The sequence below is a fragment of the Crinia signifera genome, chromosome 5 (assembly GCF_055691185.1).
Source record: "Crinia signifera chromosome 5, ASM5569118v1, whole genome shotgun sequence".
NCBI lineage: Eukaryota > Metazoa > Chordata > Amphibia > Anura > Myobatrachidae > Crinia > Crinia signifera.
The window spans coordinates 246,109,443-246,128,184 of NC_139221.1; the positions used below are offsets into that span (position 1 = coordinate 246,109,443).

At 40.2% G+C, this 18,742-nt stretch overlaps 1 protein-coding gene across 1 annotated transcript in view; it reads left to right on the plus strand.

The window, feature by feature from the left end:
• TBC1D5 (TBC1 domain family member 5) overlaps window positions 1-18,742 on the plus strand; it is a 495,609-nt gene that overhangs the window by 167,806 nt on the left and 309,061 nt on the right. The window contains exon 4 of the mRNA XM_083188782.1: window positions 17,551-17,674. Coding sequence (XP_083044908.1) covers window positions 17,581-17,674 — 94 coding nt within the window. The 5' untranslated portion in view covers window positions 17,551-17,580. The remainder of the gene's footprint in view (window positions 1-17,550; window positions 17,675-18,742) is intronic.

Sequence of the window (18,742 nt, forward strand, 5' to 3'; positions counted from 1 at the left end):
TTTAGGAACAAGATGCCTCTGTTCTTCCATTGGAGGAAGGATGTTTTGTGCTAGCAAACAGATAAAAGTCATGATACAATCGGGTGGGACGCTTTTGCCTTAGGTCGGTTGGACCTAAAGCTCAATAGAAATGCCAGAAACCGAGGAAAGCCCCCAACTCGGCAGCTTCAGTATCAGTCCAGACCTTCCATGCCTCAGGGTTGCACCACTTTACACAATACGCCAATTGCGCAGCTTTGTAATATCATCTAAAATCTGGAATACCCAGGCCTCTATTATATGTGGAATGTTGTAGTAGTTGTTAACAAACTGTAGGGTGTTTGGGAAACTGCTCACCAGTCCCTCTTGTTGCAGCTGATCTGTGCACATACACAGGTCGGCATAGTTCCCCTCCTAGCACTTTTCTTCTAGTTCATGCTTCCTGGAATGCTGCTTGCAGGGCCTTGATTTCGAGAGTGATGCCAGCGGTCACAGAGCACAACATCACTGGCTGGAAAGTATAACTTGTATGGTGGTTGAAAACAGAACACAAGCAATTTAAAAAGAAACGGAGGAAGTGTACTGTTTATCGGTTTTTAAATATTTGGAAATGTCTTTGTTTTTATATTGGAAGATATTATTTAAAGTATGGTCTCCCTTTGGATCTTGCCATATGTACATTACAAGAGAATGAATAGACCTTGGCACAAGTTCTCACTACGCTGCTCAATATCCATTAGATGTGCCAGTAAGGGGCGAATACATGAACTTCTTTTCCGTTTACTCAGAAAGTGTAAATGAGTGCTTTGTTGCTGGCATCATGGGCAAGATATCTTACAACCCATGCTGTGCTCAGACGCTCCTCCGCAGACAGCACTGTGTAACCAACAGGGGAGCAATTTACAGTGTCCCATGTGTGAACTTAAGGAAGACAGGAAATAATTCTGCAAGGGGAATACAAGGACCAAATTGTCTTTCTTTAATTGCTAATATGATTTTACAAATTGCTTCTATAACTTCACAATTTTAGGGCAAGAAGGATATCCACATTCTAAATGCTCATTAAGATTTCAGCCATTATTAATTAACAAGAAAAACAGTATGCTTCTTACGTTAGAAGATGACATGGCACTGATTAGTAAGATGTGTGGACTATGTTTCCCTGGAAATATACATTGTAAACTGGAATTATTCAAATTTAGAGCAAATAAAATTTATTTATTCACAAATGTTATTCCTGCATCATAGAAAAACATTTACTTTTTATGTTTAACATGCTGTTACAGAGAAGAAATTGTCTTGGCAAGAAAGCTCTTGAAGTGACATACTCCTGGGTTAGATGCAGCACATTAAAGCAGTTTTATGTGCAGGCTGTTCTCTTTATCCCCACCTCAAGGGTGTGACATGCAAGGTAGACACGGTGTGACACTGATGCATTGTGATTGGTCACAACCTGGGAATAATCCAGGCCCAGGGTACCGTGAAATGCTAAGTGTAATGTCATGCAGTGTTTACCACTTATGCTGTTTACACATTAGACGATATCTAAAACAATTTTCCTTGAACTGCCTGTTCTTACCGACAAACGATATAGGGCATACACATCAAACAATATTGAATATTATATCGTTCAGTGGCCACATCCAGGAGCATGCTGTCATTGACAATATAGTCAGGATTTTACTGCATGTACAGATGACACAGGCAGGTTAAAAGTTTAACTGGGGCGGTACACCTGTCTAGCCATAGCGCAGGTGTCCTAAGGCAAGCTCAGGGAGGACAGAAACCTCCCGTGGAGAAGGGTACACATAGTTAATGACATAGTGCGTACACAATAAATGATATACACGGAAATATCATTAGCTATTTATTATCGTGCATATTGTTTAAAAAAAAAAATAGTCTAGCTTTATATTTGCCTGTCCTGAGCAGTAAAGGACAATGCTTAGCACAACTGGTTAACACCAGAATCCTGAGTTCAACCTGGTATTTTGAACATGACCAAGTCCACAGTGAAATTTGGATCAGATCCCATTTACACTTAACCTACAATCCAGGTTATTCCTGAGTAGGTCCTGCTGGAAATGGGCCTCTAAACACCTATGTACAGATGTAGCCAAGCTAATCTTTGCAGGGGCTGGCCATTCTATTGCCAGCCCCCGCCAGCGGCTGGCTACCAACAGGGGCGTGCGCGAACGAGACGCTTGCGTGCCCCGTGGAAACGGAGTCTTCCGCTGGTCCCCGCCGTCGCCGCCGGTCCCCCTCGCCGCCCTGACACCCTCCCCCCCCAAACTGGGCAGCGTCTCCCTGAAGCGGAGACAGGCAGGGAGAAGCTGCTCATCCGCCGTGATACTGGGACGTGCGTGCGCGTGAGATGCACACGCGTCCCAGTCCCTATCACCAGCACTCGCCAGTGAAAGGGATCTGCCGGGCGACGGCGACAGATGATCCCGGCTCCTTCTGTAGATACTTCTTTAAAAACAGCAGCCTAGGTTGCCTAGATCTGGCTAGAGGATTGGGGCTCCAAGTCTACCTATCACAAAACTAAGAATGCCTATAAGGAAGACATCCTTGTACTTAATGTAGGTGTCAACTGTAGAACTTCTAAGACACCACCTCAATATTTTCACTCGAGGGGCTATAAAGTGGGTATTTGTGGCAGTGTGGGGTTGGGGTGGAGCAGTACATTGAAGTTTTGCCTAGGGTGATGAGAGGCTTTACACCGCCCCTGTGTATAGTATTGCATTAATGTTAAACTTTTGGCCCAAATAAGTTAGATACAAGCTGCTTTTATAATGTCTTCAGAGGAGGTTTTTGCAGTTTCATGTGCGGTGGAAAATCATTCAAACTGCTCAAATATAATTTAGTCAGCTATGTCATGCTGAAAAAAAGCAGCCCTTGGTGAAAACAGGGAAGAGACACCACCAAAATACTTTGTTGGAAGGGTCAGAGATGATTTATTTGTATGTGTAGGTTAAAATCTCATTTGAAGTCAAGAAATTTATGTTTGTTAACTTTTACCCAGTCTTATCTGATTCTTGTTACATCAGTTTTTTGCAAAGTACCATTATTTTTCCAATAGCTGTTTGGACAATCACATGAATATAAGCAGTTGTAGGTGACAGCATTGCATTCCACAGTAACAATTCTGGTTAACAATCAAATTACTTTCATGGTAATCCATGACCCCCAGCCTATCTCCTGGCCAGCTAGCCTAGCATCAGGAGTATCTGACCTGTCCACAGAAACCATTCTTAAAGGCAGTTTAAAGGTGTTACTAATTAAGGTGCAGTGGATTCCTGAGCATGGATTCAAACCAAAACCTGGACTGAGTCCATGTTGAACTGCTGTAGCGTGCTTAACCGGCGAAATCCTAATAACCCTGTCACACTGAATTACCTTTTTACCTTTAATTTTATTTTTCTCTCTAGTTCTACTTCATTAAAGCTAGACTACTACCTTTTCAATAACACTTAAATACAGCTTAGTTGTGATTCTTATAGCATCCCTTGATGGCATATATTAATTGTTTTACAAATCTTTATGTTCCATTACATCTTCTTGGATGCAATGGCTGTGTTTCATTTGTCTCTGCAAATACCTCTTTCAAATCGATCATGATTCTGGTAAAATCCAAGGTCATGTGGGTTGGTGTGAATAGGTCTAACTAGGCCTGAGCCTAATACACTGCGTCGAGAAAGGGTGTTCCCGGATTACTCTTCCCAGGTTATTTTTAAAGGAGCTGAATTAACTCATTTTATTGCCCCTTTCACACCAAAGCATGAACCCTGGAAAAAATTCTGGTCATGCCCAGGATTGCAGGGTCGGGAAACATAACATGAGTTGACCGGCATCACACTGACCAACGACCTGGGTTTTTTCCAGTGTCCTTGCCTTGGTGTGGAAAATACAACTGGTTGCCAAGAATAGCGCAAAGAAGGGAGTGTGCTGCTAATAGTGAACACCGAGTGCCCTGTCAACATGAACACTCAAAGTGGTAGACAAATAGGAAAAGATTGATGTCACCAATCAGCGCTACACCCTATATTAAAATTATACAATACGTATCTTATGACCAGGTGGTGATCATGGATATTTTTGATGTCAGCACCTGAAACAACACAAATGATATAGCCCCTTTCTCCCAATTGAATGGGATATATGAATGTAAGGGGTATATCACAATAGAAAGATCATGGTGCAGTTTCCAAGTAAACAAACAAGTTTAATATGTACAGGAAACTCACAATATAACGGATGGTAACAAGCGTTTTAAAAAGCCAAACGGCAAAGCTGCTGCACAGTCAGAAGTTCTCCCCTCCGATACTGGATCCTGATGGTAGATGGAAACTCCGGGCACCGGTATCCCAGAAAGTTCCTGAGGTCCAGGGAAGGTAGAAGGCAGTCCAGCAAGATGAATTGAAGTATGCGTCTCACTTAATGCATTTCGGGTCTAATTGACCCTTCATCAGAAGTGTGAGTGCATACTGCTCACAGAAATCCTTATAACAATGTCCCAATTAACATAAAACGTTTTCATTGGTTAATTCGCCTGTCAGTCCTTTTCAGAACTGCACGCTACTCACACATCCAGTACTGGTGTTGTGCGTCACTTCCGCCGGAAGTGACGGATCGCCGCGATCGTAACATAGTGACTGGCTCCGATACATCACCTCCGTCGGAAGCGAGGCAGTCACCAGCAGCGTCCTTAGCAACGGACGTGTGGGGCGGATGTTTCCCAGGTAACCCGCTTGGTTACGCTGGGTGCCGGCTTACTTTCGTTGCGGGCGCCATTTTGGATAATGGCAAAAAACGTCTTTCCATGCCCACAGTTATTCGATAGCTTATCTAAAAGGTTTTAAACACAGAAAATACAAATATTTAGTAAAAAATAGTGGGACATTGTTAAAATATTAAAAGACATAAGGCAATTAAAAAATTAAAAAATATATACCAGTTAAAAAGAGACATAAATGGATAAAAATAGGATGTGAAGAGTGATCATCTATTCTAAAAAACTTTTAAGTTCAAAATCCATATTAAGACCCAAAGGTACCAGAGTTTTTAATTTAAAAATCCATTGCATTTCAGTTTGACATAAACGTTTTTCAATGTCTCTGGTCCTGGATCTTGGTAAAATTTGTGCAATACCCAAAAAGTTTTTAATACAACATTCATTTTTGTTGTGAATGTGTTTAAAATGTGAGGAGACCGAATGTGTGTCCAGGCCTTTTCTAATATTATATATATGCTCGGCCATCCGGACACGCATATTTCTCGAAGTCTTCCCTACATAAAATAATTTACATGAGCATTCTAATAAATAGACAACATTTCTGGAGTTGCATGTTAAAAAATTATTAATCTTATAAGTATTGCCGTTTACCGTAAAATTTAAAAATTTGGATGTATCACTCTTCACTGTCCTGCACATCAAACAGGACCCACACCTGTGAAAGCCTTTGGTGCGTATGCTCTGTCTAGGTTCTTCCTCAATGCTGCTCCTAACCAATTTGTCCTTCAGGGACGGTGCCCTTCTATAAATAAAATTAGGGCGTTCTGGAATGTGATTAATGAGTACTGGATCCTGTAACAATAGTTTCCAATTATTATAAAAAATCTTTTCTATATTTTTAAAAGAAGAGCTATATTGCGAAATAAAGGACCATTTGAATTTTTCCCTGGTGTCTTTTTTTGGTTTTTCTACCAGTAGTTCACTCCTTTCTACTCGCTGCAGTTTTACTTTTGCAGTCTCAATCGTAGAGGCTTCATACCCTTTACTAACAAACCTCTCAGTTAGCTCTTCTATTTGTTCTTCACAGACCATATTGTTCGTACAATTTCTTTTAATCCTGGCAAACTGACTGAAAGGGATACCCTCCAGCCAGTTGGAGTGGTGCTCACTCGAGCGATTAATGAACCCATTAGAATCTGTAGGTTTTCGGTAGCATTTTGTGCAAATTTTAGCCTCATCTATATAAATTAACAAATCTAAAAAGGATAATTCTTTATGACTGAGATTAAAAACCAATTTGATGGAGCGATCGTTATCATTAAGTGCTTGGCAGAAGTCATCAAGATTACTCTGAGGACCATTCCAAATGAATAGAATGTCATCAATAAAACGCTGCCAGGATACCAAGCCCGCCCCCAGAACGCCATCTCGCCAAATCTGTTCTTCCTCCCAATGTGCCATGAACAGATTGGCGTAACTGGGGGCGAACCTGGTACCCATGGCAGTTCCAACAGTTTGTATATAAAAAGAGCCATTAAAAATAAAATAATTATTATCAAGGATAAAACCAATACCTTCAATAATAAAAGACTGTAGTGAGGTGGAAAGATCTGATTTGTTTAAAAAGAAAGTGACAGCATTTAGGCCCTTTTCCTTATTAATGATAGTGTATAGCGTGCTAACATCGGCACTTCCTAAAACCATACCATCCTTCCACTCCGTCTCAGATAGTTTACGTAAAACATCGCCTGTATCTTTTAAAAAGGCCCTTGTTTCTCGTACTAAAGGTTGTAAGTAAAAATCAATAAAAGATGACAAATTGGATGTAATGCTGTTACAACCAGCAATAATGGGCCTACCAGGCGGATGTGTAGGATTTTTATGTATCTTTGGCAAGACGTATAAAGTGGGGGTTGATGGATTTTTAATATTAATAAAATCAAATTCTCTTTTATTAATGATATTCTCATCAAGTGCTTTCTGTGTTAGCACAAGTAGAGCTTTTTCTATTTTATTAGTCGGGTCTGACTTCAGCTTCCTGTATGTAACACCGTCATTGATCTGTCTATTGATCTCGGCCATATAATCACTTTTATCCATCAGAACAACTGATCCGCCCTTATCGGCCGGTTTTATTATAAGGTCGGTGTCCTCCTTTAGGGACTTTACCGCCAACATTTCTTTTTTTGAAAGATTACATTTTTTATTTTTATATTTCATTTTCCCGTTTTCTTTATTTTGTTCAAAAAGTTTTTCCACCTCGTCACAAACGACTTTACTAAAACAATCAATACAGCTGCCCTTAGCATGTGTAGGATAAAAAGTAGAGGGAGTTCTAAAGTGCGTAGTGCTGGTTTGAGGGTTAGGAACATCCTCTTCTTTACTTAAAAAGAATCTTTTAACAGTCAGTTTACGTACAAATTTTTGTATATCTAAATAGATATCAAAGGGTTCAGGGTTGTGGGAGGGCGCAAATTTTAATCCTTTCATGAGGATTTTCTCCTCATAAATATTAAGCTCTCTTTTACTTAAATTAAAAATTTTGACTTCACCCTCCTTAAGGGGGGGAGGTCCTTCAGAATGGTTTTCAATTTGCGATTGGATTGTAACCTTTTTACGATATTTCTTCTTACCTCCTCTTTTGCCTCTAACCGTTTTTCTTTTTAATTTATATTTCTTTGGTTGTGGTTTCTCCATTGAGCCCTTTTTGGGGTTCTTGGGTCCCACCGAAAAGGGGTTTGATAAGAGGTGGATGGGGTTTCTTCATCTATATGTAGATTTGAATATCTATTCCTCAGAGGCAGGCCATTGTGCAAAGGGTCCATTGCTACAAAGGTCTTACCTCCTGATCTCCATCTCTCTCTGTTTTGTCTAGATTCAAACCTTTTGGTATTAGTTTGATTTGTCTCCCATCTATTTGTATTGGGGCGCGTGAACTCTTGCCTTGGTGTATTAAAGAATCTTTTTTCATTATTTGTATTGGGGCGTGTAAACTCTTGCCTTGGTCTGTTAAAGAACCTTTTTTCATTGGGTCTTATTTTTATGGGGGCCATTTTTGTTTCAATTTTTTTGGGTGGTCTATAAATGGTTGTACTGATAATTGGTGTTTCCTTAGGAGGTTCTTTGGTGGCTTCTATATCTCTAAGGTATTTTTTTTGTTTTTTGTCTCTCAGCAATTTAGTATTTCTATCCATTTTAATCAGAAGTTCTTTTTCAGCACTACGAAATTCATCAGAATCTTTAAGTGGTTTGATTTGGGTCTCTAGGACAGTCATTTCCTCATTTAATTTGGTTAAACTTTTTCGACGTTCCTTAACTATTAGTTCAATCAAGGATAGGGAACATTTATCTAGGATTAAATTCCACTCCTTACTAAAATTTTCATCTATTGTTGTAAAGGACGGCGGTTTTATCACTTTCAACCCTTTAGGAATGATTTGATCTGCTTGGTATCTCTCAAGAGTTACAACCTCCCACCAAATGCGGTTTTCTTTCAGCATTAGATTTTCCAATTTACTGAACAGGGTCTCTATGCTCTCATCACCACAAGTGATGGGGATGGGATCTTTCCCAAATGTTGCAACAAATAAATCATTTCTATGTTCTCTATAAGTAAACATTATTGCTGCTTATCCTGGCAATAAATTGACAAAACAACAGAATGGAAAATACAACTGGTTGCCAAGAATAGCGCAAAGAAGGGAGTGTGCTGCTAATAGTGAACACCGAGTGCCCTGTCAACATGAACACTCAAAGTGGTAGACAAATAGGAAAAGATTGATGTCACCAATCAGCGCTACACCCTATATTAAAATTATACAATACGTATCTTATGACCAGGTGGTGATCATGGATATTTTTGATGTCAGCACCTGAAACAACACAAATGATATAGCCCCTTTCTCCCAATTGAATGGGATATATGAATGTAAGGGGTATATCACAATAGAAAGATCATGGTGCAGTTTCCAAGTAAACAAACAAGTTTAATATGTACAGGAAACTCACAATATAACGGATGGTAACAAGCGTTTTAAAAAGCCAAACGGCAAAGCTGCTGCACAGTCAGAAGTTCTCCCCTCCGATACTGGATCCTGATGGTAGATGGAAACTCCGGGCACCGGTATCCCAGAAAGTTCCTGAGGTCCAGGGAAGGTAGAAGGCAGTCCAGCAAGATTAATTGAAGTATGCGTCTCACTTAATGCATTTCGGGTCTAATTGACCCTTCATCAGAAGTGTGAGTGCATACTGCTCACAGAAATCCTTATAACAATGTCCCAATTAACATAAAATGTTTTCATTGGTTAATTCGCGTGTCAGTCCTTTTCAGAACTGCACGCTACTCACACATCCAGTACTGGTGTTGTGCGTCACTTCCGCCGGAAGTGACGGATCGCCGCGATCGTAACATAGTGACTGGCTCCGATACATCACCTCCGTCGGAAGCGAGGCAGTCACCAGCAGCGTCCTTAGCAACAGACGTGTGGGGCGGATGTTTCCCAGGTAACCCGCTTGGTTACGCTGGGTGCCGGCTTACTTTCGTTGCGGGCGCCATTTTGGATAATGGCAAAAAACGTCTTTCCATGCCCACAGTTATTCGATAGCTTATCTAAAAGGTTTTAAACACAGAAAATACAAATATTTAGTAAAAAATAGTGGGACATTGTTAAAATATTAAAAGACATAAGGCAATTAAAAAATTAAAAAATATATACCAGTTAAAAAGAGACATAAATGGATAAAAATAGGATGTGAAGAGTGATCATCTATTCTAAAAAACTTTTAAGTTCAAAATCCATATTAAGACCCAAAGGTACCAGAGTTTTTAATTTAAAAATCCATTGCATTTCAGTTTGACATAAACGTTTTTCAATGTCTCTGGTCCTGGATCTTGGTAAAATTTGTGCAATACCCAAAAAGTTTTAAATACAACATTCATTTTTGTTGTGAATGTGTTTAAAATGTGAGGAGACCGAATGTGTGTCCAGGCCTTTTCTAATATTATATATATGCTCGGCCATCCGGACACGCATATTTCTCGAAGTCTTCCCTACATAAAATAATTTACATGAGCATTCTAATAAATAGACAACATTTCTGGAGTTGCATGTTAAAAAATTATTAATCTTATAAGTATTGCCGTTTACCGTAAAATTTAAAAATTTGGATGTATCACTCTTCACTGTCCTGCACATCAAACAGGACCCACACCTGTGAAAGCCTTTGGTGCGTATGCTCTGTCTAGGTTCTTCCTCAATGCTGCTCCTAACCAATTTGTCCTTCAGGGACGGTGCCCTTCTATAAATAAAATTAGGGCGTTCTGGAATGTGATTAATGAGTACTGGATCCTGTAACAATAGTTTCCAATTATTATAAAAAATCTTTTCTATATTTTTAAAAGAAGAGCTATATTGCGAAATAAAGGACCATTTGAATTTTTCACTGGTGTCTTTTTTTGGTTTTTCTACCAGTAGTTCACTCCTTTCTACTCGCTGCAGTTTTACTTGCCTTGGTGTGCAAAAGCTATCCGTACGGATTGAAATGTGTTTATTATTCTGGATCGTGTCCGTAATTTCTGTGTGAAATGAGTAATACTGTACGTTCCAATTGCAGTAATAAAAGCTAAATAAAATAGTTAAGACAAATCCCCCTTATCCAAAACCCTCCTTGAAATGAGTCATATTGTATTAAAAACACATATATCCAAAACATGCCTCATTTGTAACATGCTTCACAGTACAGGTATATGCAATACTAGGTGGAATGTTATTAGTAATTTTTGTTCTTATTTGTGTGATTATGAAATGTAGAGAACATTGTATAGTTATAACTAGATGACCTAAACATGTCTAATATTATATGTAATATGTAAGTGAAGCTTTTACATTACTTTTATAAGTTTTCTACTACTGGGTTGTTTATTATCCTCTGGTTTGTTTGTAGCAGTCTGAGTGATAATTGTGTCCTGCTGTGCTGAGAATATATGTTAAACCACATGAGAGAAATTAAATAGAAAACATTTGACTATTACAAAGTACGGCTGCTAAAAATTGATTAGGGTTTCAAGGCGGCATCAATGGGCGATATTAAATATTGAATGACACGTGTAAAGACAAATGCTGGTACATATATAATTTATTTGGCCTGTTAAATGGATTTGTCTTGCTACATGCACACCCCCTGCAGTCATCAAGTCTATTCTGGTGGGGGCTGGAGTAAATAAATAATAAAACCACTTTAACGTACGATCTAACAATATTAAATATTAAGATTTTCAGACAATTGATTCTTAACCACCTTACTCTGTACCCCATGTAACGTTCTCTTGACTTAATAGATTTAGATGTTTATGAAGAGGAAGCCATAAAGCCACTGATGATATTTTTGGATGAGTTTTGTGTGTTTAAATGCTGGAGTTTTGTTTATATTTTTGTTGGTTTGTGTGGCAGCTGGGCCATGTCACACCTACTGCACACTATTACAAGATCATTCTGGTATACAGCCATCTCCGTATACAAATTCATTGCTGCACATAACCCATACTTACCTACACTACCAGAATGCCTAGCACATTTTCGGAGGGTCCCAATCAATTTGTATACAAAAAAAAAAAATCACGAGAACAATAAAATAGTGTGCCGAGCCCGAAGCAAGGGGACAAGGTGCACTTTAACCTGTGTCCATTCGTGTTGACATTCGGGTAAAAAAAACATTAAAAAACCCCATGTGGCCAAAAACTACAGAGCCAGTATGACGCAATTTATCGAGAATTGCATAATTTAACACCTTAAACAAATCTTTGGTCCTTGGTTATCCCCAGGGTTGCCGACTTTTTAAATCTCCTCTCCGGGAGAAGCCAGAAGAGGAGACTTTCAGCAGGAGTTTGGGGGCGGAACTTGAATGTGACATCATTAAGCCCCACCCCTATGTTGGAAAATGAACCAATTTGCCAATCTCCGTGGAGGGGGCGGGGCTAAAATGATGCGATTATGACACTTTAGCCCCCGCCCCCTTATCAGAGATAAGCACATTTATTTAAACGGTGCGTTGTGGGGAGGGGGGGAGCCCTCATCAGGGGAGGGGGGTCCTCCAGAAACCAGGAGGTTTGCCCACCTTTCCGGGGGGCTGGGAGGGGGACCTGATTTTCGTGACCCTCCCGGCCATTCCGGAAGGGTAGGCAGCCTATGTTATCCCATGACAATAAAACCCAATTTTGCAAAAATGGATTAAACTTATTGAAAATATAAACCACACAAAGCAAAACGTTTGTAATTTATATGCAGAAATCAAATGTAAAGAATTGTTTAATCCAATAAAAGGAAAGAACATTTACATAAAGTTACTTCATAAAGATTATTTAATAAACATGTGACGGCAGTTTAAAATGATATAAAGATACACTAAGCCCTTTGTTCTTTCATTTATTAGTACTGTAAGTTGGACACTTCCTGTAGACTAGAGACATGTATATTGCTGCTGCTACACGATGCATTCTACTATTCTTTATGTTTACTTGCATTAAGTAATTATTCATGAGAACACAGCTCAGTTATAGCTAAAATGATGTATAGCATGGGAAGTTTCCAGAATCGATGGTGACATGGATGGGATGACTGATAACCTGTACAGCAGTGGTTCCCAAACTGTGTGCCTAGGCACCCTGGGGTGCCACAAAACACTTTCAGGGGTGCCTTGCATTTGTGGTTCTGAAAAAAACAAATATATGGTCAAATTAGTAGGCAAAACCTGTGCTATTGACTGCCAATCATGAAGTATGTGGAGAATTAGACCCTGAAACTAAGGATGACAGGTAAGCACACTTATTCAAGTGCCACTTGCTGGCTTGACTCCAGAGAGCACACACATCCAAGAGAGAGACAGGGATTACTTTCCAATTTCATTCAATCCAATTGATGCACAACTTGGAATTTATCTGTTGAAAAAAAAATTCTTTGTTTGGATTGAAGGTTTATGGGGATAGTATGTATTGGAGTGGCATTACAACATATCGGTCACCCAAAACCTAGGTGCAGCAGCACTTAAAGACGTATTTTTGTCTTCCAATATATCAAGGCATTTATATTAATATAAAGGATTGAGTCTATTATTCTCCGTCCAGTTGGACACTACTCAGAGCCTAGATAGGCGCATAGTTGTCTTGAGTCTTTTAAATGGAATATTTAAGTTTTTTGCTTTCAAAAAGATTCTGAACAAAGTCTGGTGAGTGCGCTCTTTGTGGATATATTTGGCTCACATGCATATGTGTGACCTGAGTTTGTGGACACTCCAGCATTAACTAAGGAATTTTGTGAGTGCAAGTTTTAACACATTGTGTATATATAGCTTTATTTATTTTTTTTTTTTTTTTATTCAATATTGTATTTTTTATTGATTATTACTTATTAATACGGGATTGAAAAATTATACACAGAGACAAATTGCAATATCAGATCAAATGTATACCTAGCTACTGTAAAGAGAAATAACACAAAACCTAAAAATAACTCTCCCCACAGCCCCCCCCTTTACTACCTACCCCCAACTTAGATGTACCTGCATCCCAGAAGAAAAAAGAAAACCATTTACCCCTTCCCCACTGACTGTTACCTATCTGACGCTATATAATTAAACCCTACCCACCCCCCACCTAATACAGGATAGTAAAATAAAATTGATTGACAGGGCAAATAACTAATGACCTTAACTAAACTAGGACCAGCTCTCCCGCATTAGTAGGATACAAAGTCCCCCCCCCCCCATCCAACACTAAACATTCGTCTAAAAACCACGCAGCCTGATTTATGTGAAGACATACATTAAAGAAAACAAGACAAAAAAAAAACAAAAACACAGGCTATATAAATGGCATCCAAAACAGCCAGGTATACCAATCTGGCCAAACTTCTGACTTTTGCATTGATATTATCCCCATGTATACAGAGACTCTCAGATAAGGAAAAGTAATAAATGAGCATGGAGATCTTAAAGTGCACATTCTCCAAGGGACAGATAGTCACAGATACAGTATAACATATCCAAGAGATATCTCCCAAAGGCTTGACCCTGCCGCTAACAATGTAGAACTGATCCATGGAGATACCACAGCAGAAGGTGGCCAGGTACTCTGTGAAAGGATTTCAGGTGTAGGGATGTACCCATCCTGCATGCTGGATAGTTCTGAAGATGGCGCTGTTGTAGGAAATAGCATCCACAGCATACTTGGAGGTGCAGGAAGCATAGTATCAAACTTAGTGGATATCACAACAAAAGGAGGCCATGTACATAGTAAAAAGATTTCAGGGTCAGAAGAATACCCATCCTGTATTCTAGATAATTCTGAAGATGGCACTGTTGTAGGATACTTGGGAATAGCATCCAAATCACTTGGGGGTGCAGGCATCTTCGTATCAAACTTAGGGAGAAGTCTCTCAGTGGAGGTATTAATAGCTTGGATTATCTGCTGTATGGAACAACCCATCTGCAATGTGTCTATCCAGCAATGCAAACTTTGTAGCTAAATAAAAGGAGAGCAGCACAAACTGGTGATTGCAGGTATTCCACCAGAAATGAGCAGTAGGGGCTCCCAGGAGATAAAGTAGCAGGCAGCCAGTATCAAGAAAAGGCCCTAGAGTGCTTGCCAGAGAGATACAGCAGCGTGTTTGTTGTACGTGTAAGTTGCACCAAGGCCCGGAGCAGGATGACCCCCCGTCTCGTGATGGTGACGGCTAGCATACCGCCACACTCGCCAACGAGAAGCACAACACAGATGGACGTTGGCGTTAATAGTGGGGTGGCGTGGGGGTGCATTTAACATTGTAAGCACCATTAGGGTGCTTATACAATTAAAAATCGTATAGGGGCTTATACAATTTAAAATCGCATCGCATGCCATATGCCCGCATGCAATGCGATGCGATGAGATGTCATACAACTTAATATCGTGGGCGCCGTGTTAGGAAACAAGTACCATAATAATACATATTTAGAACCAACATTTTGGTACTGGCACCTTTATGCACTTGAAAATGTCTTCTTGATAGATTGCTATTTGTAGACAAGACATAAGATTGCTATTTCAGTGAACATGTAACTCTTAAATTAATTAAACATGAAAAAGTATACAAACGCCTGTAATACGAAGATGACTTAATATTCTCTCATATCAATCACAAACACCATAAATGCACAGCTACTACTAAAAGATGGTTGTTAACCCTTTAAGAGGGAGAGAGCACATTACTGAAAGGTTTAATGACCACATTATACATGGTTGGATTATTTTATGTGTATTGCATACAAATAGAACTTTATGTAAGCAGCCTCACAGAGAATTAATAATTTACTTTCATCATTACAGGAAAGAGGGCAGTCAGTCTAATAGTCCAGAAACAAGAAGTCAAGCATGTTGTGATCAACTCACATGGCTTACTTGTCTGGTATCCAGAGTTTTCACTTACTACTTGAAGGAATTTAGATCATGATATTTTAGTCATTATGTTCTAGTGCTTTCTTAAAAACAATAGAAGCACTTGAGTTTTACCCCAGTATATACACTTTGCCGTATTTCTAAACAATACCTTTTCTAGTGAAAGCAGGCAGTGGAGCAGATGTATTAAGCCTGCTGAAGAGATAAAGCAGAAGGTGATATATTGCACCAGCCAATCAGCTGTGTTTGAAAATTTACATATAGGAGTTGATTGGCTGGTGCATTATCACCTTCCACTTTATCTCTTCAACAGGCTTAATTCATCTGCCCCAGTATTGTGCACACGCATGCTGTGGTCAAGTTTGTCCTTCAGGGGCAATGAGACTCTTTAATCAACTCTAGGCATCATAGTACTGTACAGTATATACAATGAAAGTGGATATTTATACGGCTTGATTGGCTCATACATGTTACAGTGCTGTGCCAGGCCACTGTGAATAGTGTAATTTTAGCCCTGCCCCCTCACCAAACTTCTTAAGAATGTTGGCATTAATCTCTCTGGTGGAGGACAATGTAGGGTGGCAGGTGTCAGTGGAAAATGCAGGGCACTTGCCCACTTTCCGGGGTGGTGGTTACTTTATCCTCCCGGCAAAACCGGAAGGGGAAGGCAAGTATGTGTTATGTGTTAACATGACTTGTAGGAGGATCGATGTATGTGAATACTTCTGTATAAGCAGGGCCGGTGCAAGGCACCGGAGCGCCCCAGGCGAGTCGGGCTGGGGGCGCCCCGGTGCCGGGGTGGGGGGGGGGGGTGGTACCTGGCGTTCGGCGCTATCTATTTAAAGCTGGCGGCGGAGGCAGCGGGGGTCCCTGCAGTCTATTAAAAACCACGAGCGCTATCCGCCGGGCTATGCGGAAGCGCTTCTAGTGTGAAAACACTGGCAGCACGCTGATTGGCTGCCAGAGTTTTCACACTAGAAGCGCTTCCGCATAGCCCGGCGGATAGCGCTCGTGATTTTTAATAGACTACAGGGACCCCCGCTGCCTCCGCCGCCAGCTTTAAATAGACAGCGCCGTAGCTAGGACAGGTACCCGGGCGGCATTTTCCGCCCTCCAGTGGCCGGCGCCCTAGGCAAATGCCTAGGTTTGCCTAGTGGTGGCGCCGGCCCTGTGTATAAGGTAAAGGCATAAAACATGATATTTCACATTTCCTCTTTAACACAGCATGCATACATCACCAATATACCACTGCAATAAAACTACACCCAGCTGTGTTCTCGCTGTGATTACGCTTTTTGTAGTGGAAGCAAACACTGAATCTGTGTTTCTATGGCTGATGCACTGCTTCACTGTCTGCCCATACTTCGAGCAATGTGCTTCGTACTTTTTGTACTAGATCACATTGCATCTAGTACAAGAAGCATGCAATGTGCTGCAGCAGCATTTGCTTTGTACTAGATGCGTTGCGATCTAGTAAAAAAAGTACTTGCTGCACATACTTTTTGTGCTATGCCTTGTGATGTGTGCGGGAGCGCGCATCGCACAGGCAAAAGGCACTGTGTATGGGCACCATTAGAGCTTCTGGTAGCATATTTGCCTTCTTCAAATTATTCCTCTTCAGGAGATACCTGGAGAGGAAAAGCAGGTGGGTGGGACTGGGCTTAATACAACGATAGTCTCTATTAAGCCTATCTGCTGACACACCACCCTGATTGGATTCAATTTGCATATGGGTAGGCCCAAAATAATTAAATGAGCATAAAATTGCATCATTAGGCCCCGCCCCCTCCACAGGTACAGCAGTTCCACATATATTACCCAAAATGCCAGAGGGGTGCCTACTCTTCAAGGAATGCTGGGAACTACCCCATAACATGGGTGTCTCAGGCAGGATCTGGTTGAGTAAGCACGTTTTTCTTGTAGTCAGAACATCGGCATAACTACTGTGTTCTCCCAACCTGGCACTAGATGAATTTTCTTTTGGTCAGGCATGTTAATAGAGTTCTCGGCTATTTTGAGTTGTGTGTATGTAGATATCTTTCCAATTTCACACAGTTCTCTTGCACAGAGAACAGAAATTGTGCAGATTCACTCTGATAGGGATGACCACCTCTGCGCTTTCACAAGAGGAGGTAGGAGGGTTGTGCATTTGCATAATTTTGTCCAATTCTCATTGCAGGTATATATTTAAATGTATTACTAAGCGCAGAAAGCACCCGCAATTGTGAGTGCTTTAACTGCAATGCTGAATCAGGACCTGTACGTTTAATCTGGAATAATATATTCTATGAATCATAAATTTATAGTTTGATTATAATTTGGTTACTGCCTAATTATGTATGTGTAGCCTGGTGATCACAAAGACACAGACTGACCTTAATGATTTATATCTCCTTTCTTTCTATTGCAGCCATATCTTTTTTTTAATGTAAATTGCAAGATGCAAGAACCCGCAGCCCAAACTCGCCATCCTTTGCAGTCTGAAGAAGTCGGTTTTGATCCGCTACAGAGTGATATAGGAAAACACGATGAAGGTAAATGACAACGGGCGCTTTCTCACATCACAAAAGTAAACAAAAAATATTGAACAAGACCCATTAACATATACAGATGTGCAAATAGCGTTATTCCCAGGTTACCTAAATCATATGCAATGTAAAATACCTTAATGAAGCAACAATGTGTTAGTGTGCACTTAAACACACACATGCTAACTGCCTGTTTCATACATTGTCACCTTTTCTTTTTCTTTTTATTTGCTGTTACACAGTTTCCATTTGCATGTGTTTGGATTATCTATCTGTAATATTATTTTATGGCAGTTTGTGCAGCACTTCATCCCCCCTCCCTAACTACAACATTTTGTTTTATGTCTCTTTGATTGACACAAGGCGTGCTCTTGATTACGAAGACCATAAAATGAAATTAAAATAATTGTAGTTAAACTTTGCAGTTCTTTCAATTTAGGGTAATAATAATATGTAATCCAGCTGAGAGCTGCATGGGGAGGGAAAACGCTCTGTGATTATGTGTCACTGTTCCTTGTGTTCCTCACTCACTTGCGAGCAGTGACAACATAGTTTGAGGAAGTGATGAGTCTAACAAGCTGCTTAAAACGTGATCCTTGTCGCGAAAACATTCTGCGAGTAGTCTGTTATACACCATGACACCTAAACTAATTTTCCAGTCATTGAACATGTGCATCTGGAACCAAGGAAGTGAGATTTATTTGTAATCTTAAATCTAAAATAACTGCTGTGCATTCCACTGAAGTCTCACACTGCGCACACTATACCCAGATGATGGATGTCTAAGAAGCTGCTTTATATCATTCACAACAAGAAAAATTCACCATGTTGGTATGTTTATATGGCCAGCTAATGCGCAGCATTGCACTATATCAAGGCCCCCATACACTTATGACATTTTTCCGAAGGAAGAAGTCGCATACGATCTCACATGACCTGCCCGGCAGGTTCCTGGGCGGCAGAATTGCATACAATACACCGTATGTAGTCCTTTTGCATATGATGTGATTCCTAGCCGAGGCTGCCTGATCCGATAAATCTATAGTGCAACCTTTGCAATCTCTGGCTCCAATT